We start from the raw sequence: 18498 nt of genomic DNA, 5'->3' as shown, positions 1-18498 counted from the left end.
AGAAAGGTATATTTTATTGGGCGTTTTAAATATGTCAACATACCAAATGAAAAGCAACAAATGTGACAAATGTTTATAACACATTAAAATAAAATGTTCCATGATGTCAAAAACTGTAAAACGGTCTACAAGTGTTGATGTATATATACTTACATCCAACATCTAGGGCCACCACTCCAGTATCGCTACCAGCATCATTAGTAGCAACACAAGTATAATCGCCAGAGTCTATTTTTTGAGCACCAACAATTGTCAAATCACCGTTTTCTTTGATGGTAGTAAATCTTTTATCTAGTACAGTGAAGCCATTCTTGTACCAGGATATAGTAGGTGCTGGTTCACCTTCTGAAGGACATTCAAGAGTTGCTGTCTGTCCATATTCTACTAACACTCTCCGTTTTGTTATCCGAATAAATGGAGCCTCTGTTGATGATGAGAATGATGCAACTGATATTTAAAACAATTCTACATATATATATATACATGCAGTGTGTGAACTTAAGGGAACATGACTACTGGTCATAAGGACCGACATGTAGCAAATGCTGCTGGTCCTTAAGGAAAACTACTGGTCCATATTCAATGCAGTTCACATTCACGACCTGTATCTACACCCCTAATTACAGATTAAATGATTTTGAACTTTAATAAGATACAACATATCTTAAGATATACTAAAGTAAAATAGAGTACAACGAATTGTTTACTATCCACTATTATTTCATCAATCTGTTCTTGCAATTGAAAATTTCCACTCACAGAGTCAAAAATACAATTTGGAAGTAAACTTGGCAGTAAATTTTGGATTCGCAACCAAGTAATTGTTGACTCTGTGAGGAGAGATTTTCATTTGTAACTATGAACCCATGGCCAGAGACTATGAATATTCATTCTCGATTAATCTGTTCCTATAGACTATAGTGGCCTGAGACTGAATGTATTCATTCCATCATAGAAATACAGATCCATAGATTGTAGATAATATGGGTGAATGAATCAATAAATCTACATTATCTGCAATCTCTAAGAGCTCACAGTCCTCTCCTTACTCTCTGTGCGATTCACTAAATTCTGAATCACACAATCCAAAGTCAGATTTATCGTCTGTGTCAACAGCTGATGTAGCTTTCCCACCCTTAGCAAACGTAGACCACAAATTCATCACAAATTCATCATAGCAGAAAGTTTTGTCGCATAACTATCCCTCTTGAAAACTGTGTATTCGCTTTATTTCAATTTCCATCCACACAGTGACACGGAGCGGTTTCGTCTTCCTCCAGTCTTTACAAATATGTACTGAAGCCCCCCCCCCCCCCCCCGACCCCCCCCCGCCCCCCGTGAAGCCCCACCCGTATACCCTACCGTGATGTATTGAGTATCGTCTCTGACTGTTTGTGTAAGAAATCTGACCATGATGAAGAGAACTATGGCTAATCATGTCTTACAGTGCGAGTTTTTTTGACGTGGGAGCGTGATGTGTTGACTGTACTGTCCTGTGTCATCCACTATGTACCCGTGTTTGGCATGATGCAGTATTTTTCCAGATTCAACAATGGCAATAAAAATGCAACATTTCTAAGTTTATACGTTGATTACAACATAACAGGAACATACATACATTATCATATGCATCAAATTGAAAGCAATCAGACTACGCATTTCTTTTACTGTTTTTACAAAAAATACTATCGTACTGAAGATATCTTACGAAGTGTATCTGCCTTCTTTATTAGTTAAAACTCCATTTTCAGAGTAATTTATATGTTTTCCGTCAGTTTGTTTTGATCATGGCCACACACATGGGGAACTCCGGTAAATTGATCCGCGAGAAACCCGCTAACATTTACTCTTTAAAAAAACAGTGTCTGTTTCCTCTTCTTCTTCGGAAGCTCATTGCCGTCTTCTAAATATCGCCACATACTTTATAAATACAACGTGGAACTGTCTCAAACACGTTAAAAGTTTCATACACTATGTAAAATAGACGCATTCAGACACGTAAAATGTGTCTGAATGTCTAAGACGTTCTGATTAGTCAAGACACAAATAATTCGAGAAATTCAGCCAATCGTGTGTTTGCTAAGCTAACATAATTTCATAAAGTAAATGCTATATGCTACGTCATATGTAGACATGATACAAGTATCAACATTGACAACAACACATAACAAGTTGCTTGACTTGAACGAGATGTCGAGAGTAAAATAGGTAACACAAGATCAGATTCATGTAGGTGAAATTGGATTTATCTTCGAATAAATTCTTTTATTTACTCCAAATTTCAATCGGTCATAAGGACCGATATGTTGTTGTAATTTTGAAAAACTGTCGGTCCGAACGGAAATCTGTTGGTCTCGGGCCGAAGGACCGGCGTTAATTTCGCACGCTGTATACATGTACATATTTTACCAAGAAAAGATAACAACTTCCTTCTGCAGATTCAATTCACTTCAGATCAAATCAATATAACTTTAGCGTCCCCATTGGAAATTTCTCTTTAGCTTTACCCCAAGAGACAAAAATACAATTTACACACATGTATACAACTGAAGACTAAAACACTAATTTACATACAACCAAGAAAACAACCAACAGCATGTAAATGACATTAAAATTCCATGTTTTAGCTGTAAATGAAATGAGTTATTTTACCTATATAGGTGACTTTGATAGTCTTTTTATCAGTTCCAGCTGGGTTTCTGGCAACACAGGAATATAAACCATTCTCTTGCTCTGTTGCATCATATACTTGTAAGTCTCCATCCTCTGATATTTGGATCCTTCCTGAAGATCTCTGAAGGATGTTACCATCTTTACGCCAGTAGATTTCAGGAGCTGGGAATCCCCTGGCAGAGCATGATATTGTGAAGTTTTGACCTGCTCTAAAGGTCACATTTCTGCCATTCGTACTGACACTGACCTTGGGGCTCTCTGTTGAAGAATAAAACATGGTTTGACATTCTTCTTTGTGGTCTGCATTATGTGTGTGTTCAGGTATATCTCCATGCATGTGTCCATATATGTTTAGACAACTGCAAATGAGACTAAGTCCTGCATGAATACTGTTAGATTAGTCAGAAACTACCTTGACAAACTACTTATGAAAGCTTGTACACATTCTTTTGTGGAGAATCAAGGAGAAAGAAGAGGATTGAAATGATCAATCAACTAAAAATATTTATAAAGCACAAACATCCAGTATGCAGTAATGTTCAAATGTGGCGATTCTTGCATATGATTTTTTTTCTTCCATATTATTTAACTACAATGTCTATATTGTACTTTTGCAGTGACTCACTAAAAGCAGCACCAGCTAGACTTACAGGGAAAATGATGTTGGCTTGGTGTTTCACTGATGGCACACATTTTTTGACACAAAGATAGACATATTTTGAATGCTAGACTAACACCAACAGATACACAGCAATCACAGCAGGATCTTTTACACAATTACATTGAAAAGTGATACACATTGCTATTGTTTATACAGTGAAGTAGAAAAAGGCTTCTGCTAAAAAAATTCACATGGACTTGATGATTTTAATGGCTTCAATTTTTTACTTTCCAAGTGATAACCAACATGATTGCTGAATGACTACCACTATATCCTCACTGTGAGCAAATCGCACTTGAGGCTGTCTGAGTGTGAATAAAAAAACATTGGGTTCCAAGTGTGAAACACTAAGACAACTTCAATTCTCCTATAGCTGGGCTTGTATCTCACCTTGTATAAAGAGATGTACATCACGATAACTGGAACCACCTTCATTTGATGCTATGCAGCGGTATCTTCCACCATCACCCTGTGTGGCTTCACTGACTTCAAGGGAACCATTGGATAGTATCTTTATTCTAGGATGTCTTGACAGTACTGCAAAGCTGTCTGGTCTAGTCCAGGTGATATTGAATTGAACAGAGCTGAATGCAGTACATGTTAGTACTCCATTACCACCTGGTAAAACACTCACATTCTGAGGAACATCAATTTCAGGCGGTGGTTCTATTATACAATTGTAAAGAGAAAAGAGTTCAATGAAAACTCAACACAGATTACAATCAAATTGGAGGGAGTATGTTTATGTGCATGTGTAGGTAGGTAGATGTGTGTGTGTGTGTGTGTGTGTGTGTGTGTGTGTGTGTGTGTGTGTGTGTGTGTGTGTGTGTGTGTGTGTGGGATGAACATACTCACCCAGTTAAATGGATATTTGGTTTGTTATCAATAAATTGAGTAATTTTTATATAAATAATTTGGGGATGTTAAAATTCAGGAAACAGTGCTTTTTAGAACAAAATTCAAGTTCACACGAATTAGGGGTATTATTATTATTATTATTATTATTATTATTATTATTATTGTTATTGTTGTTGCTGTTATTATTAAACTTTATTTCGGGAAAGAAAAAGAATGCAACGATGCTCAAGACATCCCACATATATTAATGGAAGTCAATGGGAAAGTGAAAACATAAAGTACATTTATGACATGTTGATTGAGTCCATTTTAAACAATATTTCTAGAGAAGTGCAGAAATGACAAGAGTAACATCACAGTTTCTCTAGTTACAAAAAAACCCATATATATGTTGTGACATAATAATCTGTTGCAGAAATGACTATTTACTGCACTTGCATCAAGTGAAGTAAATCACTGCGTAGTTTAGGTCCGGACATGCTGCTATAAATAAATGAATTTCCGAGTATCATACAGTGCAAATGATTTATCTCGCTATGTCAGATCGGAAGTTGATGATACAAACTGTTCAAGGTGGAGACTTATAACCTTCCTCGTGTTTTATAACTCAAGAGTTGTGTACACATGCCAGACAAATATGAGAATAATGTACTTAAGGTCAATCAGGGGTCACTTAGCAGTTAAAGAGCATTATGCTCTAAGCTATTTACCATAAATTCCCACTCTGGATTTTAGCATAGAATAACAAATTTCAAGTTAGCTACTAGGAATGATGTCAGCTAGTGATAATAAAAGAGTGTACCGGTAACAGACAATTAACTATCATTGTATCAACCAAACACTTTACATTACAGTTTCTTCATGTGTGTTTGATTTCCAATGTATAACATATACAACTCATAGTATTTTTAAGTTTGTAGTGTTGGACTCACAGTGATGTCATTGGTTTCATGATATTTAAGGCTTGTGTAAACCACCTAACGGTACAACATTGCTACATTTGAGTCAACCAAACTAAATCGCCAACATGTTAAACAAAGGAAGTCAATACCTGTTACATCTAGGAATGTCTCTGCTTTTCCTTCCCCAGCTGAGTTAATCACCCTACACTCATAGTATCCCTCTGTGAATGCATTTGCATTACTGATATTGTATGTGACTGTAGGTACATCTCTGAAACACAAACCAACAAATAGAACATTATACATTGATTTCTAACAAGGTAGGAGCAGGTAACTACAGTACCACCTGTCCTAAATTTACAGAAATCCCACAGCTACAACATCTTATCAACAAGTGTTTTTTGTTGATTCATGTTTAAAGCGATTCAATCTTGATACAAAGTTAAAATGGCCAAACAGTAGTTAGAGCGATTAGCTTGAAATCTACAAGTTACAGGTTCCAGCCTCATTTGCTGTTTGTTTTTGAGTGCCTTAAGTCCTTGGGCAAAGACTTAAAGTATGATTATGCCAGGTGTCAATCCAGCTTTGTAATGGGGACCAAAATAGGATAGATTACTTGTGGTGATGGAGATTGATGTGCGAAAATAACCACAAAGTACAAAAATATTGAATTTCAAATATGAAAACAAAGACTTTATTCTTGGTCTTCCTGAGAGATATCCATAATATTGCTATTAATACTCACTCATAAAACAAAGCCGGAGCTAGAGGCATGTTTCCTCTTGTCCACTGTACTGAGTATGGTACAAGACTGTCTACATGACAAGTAAGAACAGCAACCTCTCCATAATAGCCAGGTGTTCTTGGTGGCATTGTCACAACAGGAGCAGCTGAAAGATACATAATACAACAAAACATGAATGTTTACTCTTGCGAGAACTTGCAGAGACAATGTTCAACAGCAAAAGCAGCAGCAGCAACAACAACAACAACAACAATAACAACAACGATGATGACGATGACAACAACAACTACTACTATTTCTACTCCTACTACTACTACTACTACTACTACTACTACTACTACTACTACTACTACTACTACTACTATTACTGCTACTACCAAAAAAGATAAATACAATAACAAAAACAGACATTTTTTACAGTATCATTTTGGGATCTCATAAAATTTGCTTGAAATCATACCACTTAAGATAATGTATTCAAGAACATTTCTTGGTGAGTCCCAAAAAAGAAGAAAGAGTTGTGTCAACTACTTGCATCTATCTATATAATCTTCAATCTTTGAGTTTCCTATACTTTGTGTTTATCAGCATTTTTGTAGAAATTCTTATCTGTGTATGTAAATCATCATTACACTGAAAACAGAGTCAGACTTACTTGGGACCTGAGGTATGACAGCTGCAGCACTCAACCTCTGAAACAAATAATTGCCACGGTCGATACCAACAACACGAAGGTAGTAATATTCATTTGGTGGAATGAACTTGGGTACTGTATATATAACTGGATTGGACATGTTCATCTGTAAAGGGAATTCCTTGAGTGTTACTCCCCTACGGTTAATGAGTTCTACCTTTGTGAAGATACCCGGTGGCATAAGTCCAGTGGCATTCAATATCAGGTATGTAGGAAGACCTAGATAAATAGAGAGATGTACATTAATTTAATTTGTAAGCACATATTGTGATGCTTCTTAATATATGAACCTTTCTATTGCTTCACTATGTATGTGCCTCTGAAATAAAAACTGCTGTATATTCAAAGACAGAGTTTCTTTCAAACAGTATCCACTATTTACTCTGATTTTATAGATAAGGATGATGAGATTAAGTTCACCGTAATTATGTCAAGTATAGATAAAACTATTGTAGTGACGACTACAAAATCCATAATAAATTGTTTCAGGATCAGGGCAGTATCTAATTTTCTTTTTGTTGTGCATTGTAGTCTTTTTACATATTTATGTCTTACTGTTGTTTGCTTTGGGCTCACATGACCTCCTTTATTCGTTATTATGTATTTCTGTAACCTTCCTCCGGGGATAAACGGAGGTATGGTCCTTTATTGGAGTCCATAACTAATGATAGTGATGAGCACAGAATGTATGGAAAGGTCTGAATAAAAATTTACAGTTAAATTTACAGTTCAATACCCAGAGATTAAAAGAGGGCTTGGTCCCCACATCACCCCCCCCCCCCCCCCCCCCCTTTGTTAATTAATTCAGGGAGAACTCTACATAACTATGGACTTACCTACAATAGGTCTACGACTTGTATGGTCTATGTGGTACACTGGTTTTTTAGAGTATCCTGGGATGAAATCTAGTGTACTGACTCCTGTTACTCTGACTTGATGTTTGGACTGACTTGTTGCCGTTAATTTCCATAACCCCGGTTTCGGTTTCTTGACTGACACCACATAAACATTGTTAATCTTTAACAGTTCAAGAAGTCCATTTTCCTTTGTCATTTTTCTCCCTTTGGAAAAGAGAAAGTTAGAATTGAGATAAATTGGCTTAATCTTACATGACAGGTATTTACATTTTACATCTACTTGTAATGGATTCAACATTTTGAAAGATACATAAGCTGGATCAGTCTCAATAAATTCAATACTTCATAAAAACACGATTAAAATTGGTACATACACATGCTCCCAGGAAGTTGATGAGTTATACATGGACATTGGTCTATTATAGGTTTGTACTGAGGGTGATAATTGAATGATGTTATGACCACAAAATTCACTGTGCAGAGGCACTTTTGAAAATTTGTATCATTATTCTAATAGTAACACTACGACTTTGCTATCCGTATTTAGGAGGATGGTCAAAGTCAAAACATGCATACAAAAAAGATGTTTAGTTGTACAAATAGATGGATGGCAGGATGGATGGACAGTGGGATGGACGAATGGATGGATGGATGGATGACTGAATGGATAGTGAGATGGATGGAAGCTGAAAGGCTGGCTGGAAAGTGAAATGGCTGGATTGATGGCTGGATGACTGGATGGTAGGCTGGCTGGATGGATGGACAGGCAGATGGATAGATAGCTGGGATAGGATGGATGCATGGCAGGTTGGCTGGCTATTGATCAAGATTGTCTTACCCCTTACTTTCTCACTTCTTGGCTGGCGGGTTGGCTGACTGAATGAATGATTGAGCAAGTGAGTGAGTGAATGGATGGCCTGACAGACAGAAAAGACACCTTACCCATTGGATCCTCCAACATAATGGATGGATTGTCACCACTGACAGATACTGTAAACTCTTTTAAAGCTTGGTCAATTGGTAGTGTATGAAGCGAGGTTCCCTCATAATCATAATCCACTGTAATCAGCTGCACTTTCCTAGATGCGATTGATAGACGCACAAAATTCAACACCTACAAGTACAAGTACAAGAAATATATACATGTAAGAGACAACTTCTGTATTTTATGAACTTTTTACTCATTTCTAGTATCTTTTCATCAATGTTTTGAAAACTGAATGAAATGTGTGTAAGTCATTACTATTCTTGTAGATTCAGTATGTACTAAGTACATGTATTTAAACTGGTAGGCAAGGAAGTAGGTAAGTAGGTAGGTAGGTAGGTAGGTAGGTGGGGATGCAAGGAAGTTGGTAGGTAGGTATAAGTAGGTAGGCGGGTAGATACGGTCAGTCAGTCAGTCTATAATAATACTTAATCTACAATAATTCACTCTACAACATTCCCTGTCTTGCCTAGTGCCTGCAGATAACAAGACAGCTTGGATTAAGAGCTCATAACAAAGTCATGCATGATGAAAATCAGACTTAACACTGAAGTGAGATTGAACAATGGACTGTTGATTACTTTGCTATCAGCATAAATGTCACTGTTTATTACTTTACTTGCTGAACGTATAGACTTTCATGAACTTTCTCAGTAGAACTTTGTTAGCATGATGTCTTAATATACTAGTAGTTTGGATAGTACCAGAGGACTATATAACACTACTTTATGCCATATGCCTTTAATTTGTACAACAGACATCTGTAACTACTCTCAGAAATGTGATTATAGTCACATTACACTGTGAGTTTTCAAATTGATGTCAGTGTTTCTGAGGCCAAAGACCTTACGCTTTCAAAACAAGTGCTTTTGTTCCTTTGCAGGAAATTGACTGCAGAAGAAGAGTTTTATTTCTGTTGGCTTTATCACAATGCACCAAAAGTCAAACCACCGGTAGTGAAATCTTTATACTATATATTCACATCCTTTGTTTACAATACTCTATCCTGTAAATTTCACTCCTTCACTGTAGTATCCAGATTGTTTTACACCCAACAGATGAATGTCAATACTTTATGAGGACACAGTAACAGGCAGCAAGAATTCTGACACCTGTTTATAATAAATCACTACCATGCACACAACTCTTTCTTTCTTTCCAAGCATCCTTGACAAATGACACAATCACATGGGGTATGTCTGCATCTCATAGAATCAGTGACCCTCTTTTGTTTGGAATGCACTTCAAACTGTTTTATAAATGATCATGAGCATGTGGATAGACACTGAATTCTGGTGTACTTGGCTCAACCCAACAAATGAGCCTGTATTGTACATGTTGTCTATCACATACACAACTTACAAGTTATGAGAGTTGACAACACCCATTAAATTGCCATTCTACCAGTCTTGTAATACATATAATACTCTACTATGAGACTGTCGATGTTTGAACCTAAGGATCCAATCGCAGATAAACGTCCTCCTGATCTTACATTACATGTAATACATAAGTGATCACTTGGTTATAATAAATCAATCTTATTTATATTAATACACAAGTGAACACCTGGTCAATCAACATGTCAACCAATCATCCAATCTCACAATATATGTACACAATCACCAGGTCAATGTCTGGACCAATCAGCTGAGACCACTCAATCACATATACTTTTGATCTTAAGGAATCTGTTCAACTAACAAAGATATTTCTTGCTTGTTTATCCTTGTGCATTTGTACTATTATAAGAGGGTAAGGCATAATAATTTGTTAATGTTGCCTGAAAATGTAGATAATTCTAACAGTTTAAATTCTAGCAAGTATAATTTGCGTTGGTCCTTTGAAATGATAACATTCAACACTATGGCATGAGACCTATTTCCAATGTTTATTTTAATAATATAATGTTGATTTTTATGTTACCTCCTTTGAGATAAACAACTTCACTAAACTGGGTTAACTTGAGAGCTTCTCTATATGTTACATGTCTCAATATTTCACCCCTAAACTCATCAAAATGTCAAATGGTATCTTACACAATTCATGGTTCTACATCCTTGTTTGATTATTAATGTCTTATTACTTACCATCTTACAGTCATCTAAAGAGAAATATGTTATGCTACATATATAAGGTATTACCATGCATAAACCCAAAATATGGAATTTATACCCTGGTTGTTCTATGTCACGACAATGCACATCTATGTCACTGGTTCTGTTGTGTTTGAAATATGAGTCAAAAAGTATATTACGTTATTCTCCAATATTTTTCTTCATTCAGTCAGAAAATACTTGTGACCTAAGTGTTGTCACTACTCGTTTAGCGACTCATAGTGACAAAGGCCCCTTATGTCACTCATTTTCCTTTTATCATATCTGATATTTTATCACAGGAATATTATATGCCCCTTTGGTCTAAATAGATGTGACATATGACACATCCTAAACGTATCCCAAGCCTAAGATAGGATAAAAACCTAACAAAGGATAGAACTCAGAATAGCTGAGCATACCCCTTCAATGTTTTTGCTGAGGCTGGGGAATCCCGATAACAGAAAGGGGGAATATGGTAAAACTTACATAGTTTCCCATACATTACACCGTAATTTTGGTGGGGAACCCTGGTAAAATGACACTGATAACACACAACAGAGCAAAAACATAGTGCTTGCCAAAGATTGTATTTAAACATATATATTTCAGGATCAAAACCATTGAGTGATTTAACAATAAAAGTGTTGTTATCTAAAGAGTAAAATAATAACCTCAATTTGCCAAGTGATTAGCTTCAATCATAGATATATTGCATTCAGCCTTCGGGTGAACAAGCCAAGGTCTTTTTGTGCTGTACTACAACTATGATTATATATCAAGATTCAATTTTATGTATGTCTTTATGGTCTTTAGGCTGGACCTGTTTCAGCAAAACGTGCATTGTAATATATACATTAAACACGTAAATGCAATGGTTCAGTGCTGTGTGCTGCCCTTTCCCATTCAACCCCCCAGAACAATTGAGATATTGACTGCCAAATGGAAAGACAGAAAATATTGAACAGCAGTTAAAAGGTCTTGTGATCTCATTGCAAGAAGGACATACAAGGGCAGGTCTGAAAGGAAAGGCCATGATACTTCTACCAGAATGGTCCCAGGTGATGATACTATTGGCCTTCTAACCTTCATATGTGAATACCACCCTACTTAAAAGTATAACGACACTACTCATTTGCCAATAGTGTAACATCAGCTGAAGGGCAATGACATGTTTTCATGAAAGCAGATATCAATCTGTTTTCAACTACCGGTACTCTACATGGAAGCACATTGTCATTTTTATATGTACATGCTTCCACTTATTCTCTACTGAAACACAAACTATGCAATCCCTATAAATTCTCTCACTGGCTAGTCTTAGTGATAATAATAACCTACGTATTTGGGAATTTCACTTGAATTGTCAGATTCTCTTGTCAAAAAATTTGTCATCAACAAATGTGAAAACTTACCCTTGTCTGCATTAGATACACAGAGTTTCCAAGTTAGTTTTAGTATACGACTAATCTAAAACAGACTTATTCAGAACAGCCCTGAACCAGTAGTAGTTATGATTAATTTATCCAAGTACAACTCTCCATGTTAAGTATTTCCAAGGTCCTGAGCTGGTAGTTTTCTTGCACTGGTATATACGGAAACTCGGTCTTGTACATTAAATCTCATTTGTTCAACATACACTGAACATGTCCTGAGTTAGTAGTTGCTAGTAGTTTCTATTCTTTGATGCACCTGGAAACCTCATAGCTTGTATTTCTGTGGCCCTGGGCAAGTGGTTACATTGTGCTGGTGCCGTACACCCTGGCTACCTAAAATTAAAAACTTACCTCATCTACATCTGATTTGTTCAGCATAAACAACTGTCCTGAGCTAGTTGTGGCAATTCTTTGGTATACCTGGAAACCTTCATGACTTGTATTTCCACAGTCTCCTGTCATAACAAATACAACCTGAAACAAAAATGGACAAAACACATTATATCAACTCTAATCACTTCATTAACATTTTATATATAGGTATCAATATTTAATAAATCAAAAATATTTTATTAGCCTTGACAAACAGTAGAAAAAACTGACTACATTCCATGGTGTGCATTAATTACATTAATTAGTTGTCTTTGTCCATGTACCAAACATAGGAAAGAGAAGTTAACATATTGACCTTCTGGGCATGATGACTTTTATAAATTATTCTCATTTTTCATGAAAATCTTCCCTAAACATATCTTCCCCAAAGCTGTAATAATTTCCTTGATAAACAGAAGAACAAAACTTTGATAAACAGTAGAACAAAACATTAATTAGTTGTCTCTGTCCATGTAACAAACATACGAAAGAGAGCATATTGACCTTCTGGGCATGATCACTTTATTGTCATTTTTCATTAACGTATCATATATATTCCCAAAAGCTGCAATATTTAGTCAACCAAAGAACATAGCCTTGACAAACAGTAGAAAGTGACTGACAAATAGATCATTATTTTTGGAAAATAGCATAAAAGTAAACCAGGTCCTTTTACATCAACAAAATATTCTGAATATTTCTGTGGGTACACACCTGTGATCTCAACAGTCCTAGTTGTATTTTCTAAACATTGTATGATTTCCTTTTCTTGACACACTCAAAATTAAACAAGACTTTAAAAATTTGCCCATTCTGTACAGAAGACCATTCATCACGTGGATACATATTACATATGTATTGACACAAGCATTGGACCAAACAGGTAAACACTTGCACTGCTATTCTGTCTTACTTTAATACAGTGCAATTAATCTTCGCTGTTTACCCATTCCTACACAATGTACAATACATCCTCTAATTTCACTTACTCTAAATACCTTTAATTTGACGCTCCATATGAGCAATGAATGGGAGAACACATACATGCTTGCAGAACACTCTTTGTTAACTAATTCTACGTTTAAATTGTTTTTTAGCTAGACGGAAATAGCAAAGTATAGAATAACATGTTATACTCTTAGCTGCTCCTGTAAACAGTTTCATGTTACAAGTACAGTATATCATCTTGCAGACACTCTAAATAATAGTATGTAGCATCTATATACTGTACATGGCATTGGTTCTTGAAAATCAATACTTGGTAGCAAGTCTGAACACATTACAAATGACATTCTGTCATTTTCACAGTAGTTAGTAATTGATACAAACTCTGAGATAGAAATAAATTTAAAACATACAGTAATAAGAATAAACCATGGAACAAACTATGTTTTTTTTTACGTTATGACAATTTGGTCAGACTATGAATTTGAGGAAGTTCAAGTTATTGGAATGTGTATTGCAAAGAATGCTGTACAACGCAGGAAGACAGCTGCAGAGGCTTGTGATATATTGGTGATTTTGAAATTTTATATTGAAAGTCAATGTCAAGGGCCTTATAAATGCATGCAGGGAAATTCAACAACCAGAAAATTCTTTCTTACACATGTATGGTTGAAATTATTTGTACACAGCAAAGCTCAAGAATTGTTTTCTGACTTTAAGTTTAATAGCTGGCATCTGACTCAGTGCTTACACAAGGCTGGCACTGACACCTCAACAGCATGTACAAACTGGGAGGGTTATGAATACCTGCACAAGTCAGACATAATAAGCACCTAGTTAGCTCACTGTTACATGTAACATTACATTGACACCAAGCTAGTACACAGGAAATGATTCTTGGGCAATATGGTACTAGCTTGATAGGAATTGGTCATACAATTCACTAACTTAAAACTTTCATAATGCTGTGCAAAACAGTGCTCACTGTTGCAAGCAAGAGACATATTTTAGCTCTCACAGAAAATGTATCCCTCTCGTTCAAACTTCTACTACACCACAATGAGGACATTTGAGTTTACAATGATGCAATGTTCTCACCTGACTCTGTTTCTCTTGGATCAATTTCAGTACACTATCTGTGACATTAAAATCTTTGGATCTGGCATCTGTAAAGACGTAAATGAAGGAACTTGGTAAGCTGATCTTCAAGGCTTCTTCTATTGCACCTATACTCATTTCAGGACAATCTCCACCACCTTGGACATATAGATCACGTAGCTGTCTCTTGAAATACTCTGGATCTGTTGTGATTGTCACTGGTCCAATTTCTGAAATAGGTAATAAATAATTGTCAATTAGATTATTGGTACACATTTGTTTTGTAAAGCCATACACCTATGGTGACCAATAGACCAACAATAATTATTATACTATGTTATGTACAAGCCAAGTTATTGGCTTTGAAAAGAAACTATGGATTATATACCCTGGTCATTCTATGTCGATGACAGCCTGTGGCTACATCACTGCTTCCATAGTGCTCAAAATATGAGTCAAAACATTACAAAGCGCCATTATTTTTCCTATTTTTTCAGAAATTCAGAAACACTTGTGGGGAGGGAGGGGGGTGTAATTATAATTCAACATTTTTTTTCATTCAGCTGGAAATGCTAGTGACTCATAATGACAAGGCCCCTTAGATCGCTAATATTTTCCTTGTCTGAACCAGGAAAAATGTTGTAGAATAATATCTAGTTATGAACTGTCTACTCTGACTTCAATAGTGAATAAATGCTTTTAAATATATTACTCCCAAACACTAACAATATACATCGATATCAATATACCAAGATTTTGTAAAGAATTACAAGTATTTACTTATTATTTGACCATCCTTTTTGTATCATTGTTCTATTACGATCTCTTAGAAAGGTATCATCTTTTTAATCACAATCATCAATATATTGCCAAACATTTGGTCTTTCCAGTGAAATGAACAAGGCTTTTTTGTCTGTAAAACAACTAAATGTACTGAAGAATTAGTGTGTGATAAAGCCAAAATATCTTACATAAACAGTATATGTTCTGAGTTTGGAACTACAATAATATGTCTAATTCAAGGACAAGGAAGCCATGTTTTACTTTTACATGCAAGCATGGCCTTTGATACAGCAACAGGAGGCAATCTCATGGTTAACGGTATTCTGACATCAAGTTCAAGGGTTTCTTGCCAACCATATGGTCATTGAACCCCTACTGGACTGACTGCAGAGAACAATATTGGTATCAAGCAGACTTACATATAGTTTACTTTGATGTTTTTCAATCATAACATTCCATTTTAGGTCATGGGGGTTATATATGTACATGTATCTATCAGACACTGTGTATCTCTAGTCATGCATTCTAGATGCTCTGTAGGTACCATACAGCTACTAAAATGAGTTGTTTTTCTAACTAGAAACTGTTATCAGATCAAAGTCAGATGTCTATATGCCAGATTTAACAAAATATGTGATGTACTCTTGACTAAATAACGTAAATACCATTAAATACTATTTTGGTTTCAACCTCAGTTGTACAATTTGAAATTAAATACATGTTTGTTTTTATTTTTGGAGACTTCAATTCAATGTTTTGCTAAGATTTAAACTCTGGAACAGAGGAGGGAACTGTAGTAATGAACATTTACTACAACTGCATAGGTTGCCATTGATGCAGTATTGGATGGAAAAAATTATGATCTTTATTTTTTGCTACGGTTTAGGAACTCCGGTTACAGAGGAAGGAAAGCTGGTAAAACTTGCATATCTTGTACCATCTATTTGTATGAGTAACCAAGTATTAGCTAACAGGGAAGCTAAATCACCATGACTCTTGTTTAATAATTTCTGATAGTTAAAATATGGAAAATATAATCTTTGGTTGGACTGACAAGTGCAACTTTACATGTAATATTTATTTATTTCATACACATAATGAATCCCACAGGATTAACCAACTTTACTGCACTTTCATTTAGGGATTAGAGTATGTTAAGTGTAAAATATTCAGGATGAAAACAAGATGTCAGATGCAATACATGTACTTCATATCTGAGCCAACATATGTGAAATGTATTGGATCAGAGCCCATTCAGTGATGGTGGCAGGGGCAGATTTCAGATTTAGATATCAGTTAGCCTCTATACAAATAAGCCTGCAACTCTTCTACATGTTTCTACAATATGAACTGTGTATGTCAATATTTAGACAGTACTGGTATAGTAATCAGTGAGATGGCCAGCTACTGATCATTCTCACATTGTACTAGTGTGTCAAACACCACAGCACAACTCCTTGATGTAAACAAGTCTTCTGTTGTTCATAGATATAGCCCCTAACACCACATTTATTGTGCTGTTAATCTGAATTATAATATACCTAGTGATAATGCTGTGCCATGATTCGCTAGAATCAGTCACGTGATAGGAAAATAGAATGACTATTTCCCTAGGGAAATAGTTCCATCAACTTTTACATGGTCACGTGACCACCACGCGTTCACAGCAGATCAAAATGGCAGCTTCTGACGATGTCGTCTGCCACCGCGAGTTCACAGCATGAGGTATATTATAAAACACATATTGCCTGGCCTATATTCGGGCTATAGCACCCGTTCATTACACCCGAGGACTGTGAGTTACCAGAATCACATGCTATTTCCCTCGGCCAAAGCCTCATGGCCAGGCAATATGTGTTCAATATGGTCCTACGATTCATTGGCAAGTTCATAACATCATATGTAGTCATGTTTACTCATTTTGTGACCAAAATACACTATAGTAGACCAGATTTAAATTGAATGCCTCCTGTAAAGGTGTAGAGAACATTTAACTGGATGTAACCTGAATGCCTACTGTAAAGAGACAGACAACATTTAACAACATTTGGACAAATAAAAGATCATTAATATAATTATCATTATAAATTTAATGTGCTTTGAAGTATGCATACATAAATTATATATTTCATGTAGCCTAAAATTGACAGTTCTATTCCTTATTATCAACTTAATGAATACCAATGCTCATGAATATAAATTATTGACCAACATTTCCCTGATCCAGGCAATACCTTCAATATGGCTACACATAGCGTGGGCATTATTCAAATACACAATGTTGACTGCCTATTGGGAAAATGGTAGCAAAGACCGTTACTACAGTATATACTACAGTATATACACCAGAGCTTCTTGCGATATTAACACCATCTCTTGGCTAGGCAAATGTCATTGCTTGAAATTATAGACATATTGTCAAGAATAACTAGTTCACAACAATCAAAATCAAAATGCTATTCTGACAACAAAATTCAACTTGTAGGCTATTCTGGTAATCAAATATTTTTTAAAACATGATAAAATCTAGACCACTGCACAGGTCATCATGCTGTTTCTATAGTTACACCCACACTTCCTTAGATCTCAACATCTGGTTGCTATAAATCTCACCAGAAACTACCATAATTGGAACAGAGTCAAGTTCTGATAGGCTTTAAACTACTTGGGGTATCAAGTAAAATAATGTTTATATGTTGGTTTCGTGATTATTTACAAAATATTTCATCCACAGGACTTCATGTCTGACAGGTTTTATGATTTATAATCTGAGTAGCATTGTGGTTGTATTTGATACTATCAATCTTACTAAGAGTCTCCTTGCTTGTGTTGATTGTGAGACAATAAGCCTGTTTGCTTCATGAGTTGTGGATTTTGCTTTGGTATCTCAGTAACTGCTTGTAATGCTGTTAACAGCAACCAATTAATGTGGTTTGAAAATTACACTCAAACTGATTGGTTACAGTGGTGAGTGATAACGTACATCAGCCTACTTGACTAATATATTCAAATGAAGTCATTATGTAAATGTGCCCTTCACTGAGGTGATCACAAGAATGACATACTTTACATATAGCCAATATTATGTAAATATTTACAAAAAGGTATGCTGATAACTGTTGGGGGTTGGGGGGGGGGGGTTGGATAATTGTTGCCAATGATAACATTACAAGCAGTAAGTGAAACATTTGAAGCAACTCTTAATACTTAATGTTAACAGGCAAGCCAAAGGTATAATATGCATTGTATTGTATAAGTCAATGCTGATTTCCACATTAATGACAAATGATTAATTACATTCATACATCATGAGCAAACTAATTTTAGTCTTAGACAAACTTTTGTCTAGGCTTGAACCACCTCTTCACAAAAACCTGTCAAAGCCCCAGGCCA

At 35.7% G+C, this 18498-nt stretch overlaps 1 protein-coding gene across 1 annotated transcript in view; it reads right to left on the bottom strand.

Moving 5' to 3' along the window:
- Nucleotides 1-18498, bottom strand: part of LOC144441309 (hemicentin-1-like) — an 80626-nt gene that overhangs the window by 48434 nt on the left and 13694 nt on the right. The window contains exons 2-11 of the mRNA XM_078130866.1: nucleotides 14323-14552; nucleotides 12259-12381; nucleotides 8333-8504; nucleotides 7370-7594; nucleotides 6495-6752; nucleotides 5840-5984; nucleotides 5244-5365; nucleotides 3725-4000; nucleotides 2653-2931; nucleotides 154-423 (exon numbers count right to left, since the gene is read on the bottom strand). Coding sequence (XP_077986992.1) covers nucleotides 154-423; nucleotides 2653-2931; nucleotides 3725-4000; nucleotides 5244-5365; nucleotides 5840-5984; nucleotides 6495-6752; nucleotides 7370-7594; nucleotides 8333-8504; nucleotides 12259-12381; nucleotides 14323-14552 — 2100 coding nt within the window. The remainder of the gene's footprint in view (nucleotides 1-153; nucleotides 424-2652; nucleotides 2932-3724; nucleotides 4001-5243; nucleotides 5366-5839; nucleotides 5985-6494; nucleotides 6753-7369; nucleotides 7595-8332; nucleotides 8505-12258; nucleotides 12382-14322; nucleotides 14553-18498) is intronic.

Source organism: Glandiceps talaboti, chromosome 10 (genome assembly GCF_964340395.1).
Source record: "Glandiceps talaboti chromosome 10, keGlaTala1.1, whole genome shotgun sequence".
In the NCBI taxonomy this organism is placed as follows: Eukaryota; Metazoa; Hemichordata; class Enteropneusta; family Spengelidae; genus Glandiceps; species Glandiceps talaboti.
Note: the sequence above shows the minus strand (reverse complement) of the source record. Positions and strands in the feature narration are given on the sequence as shown.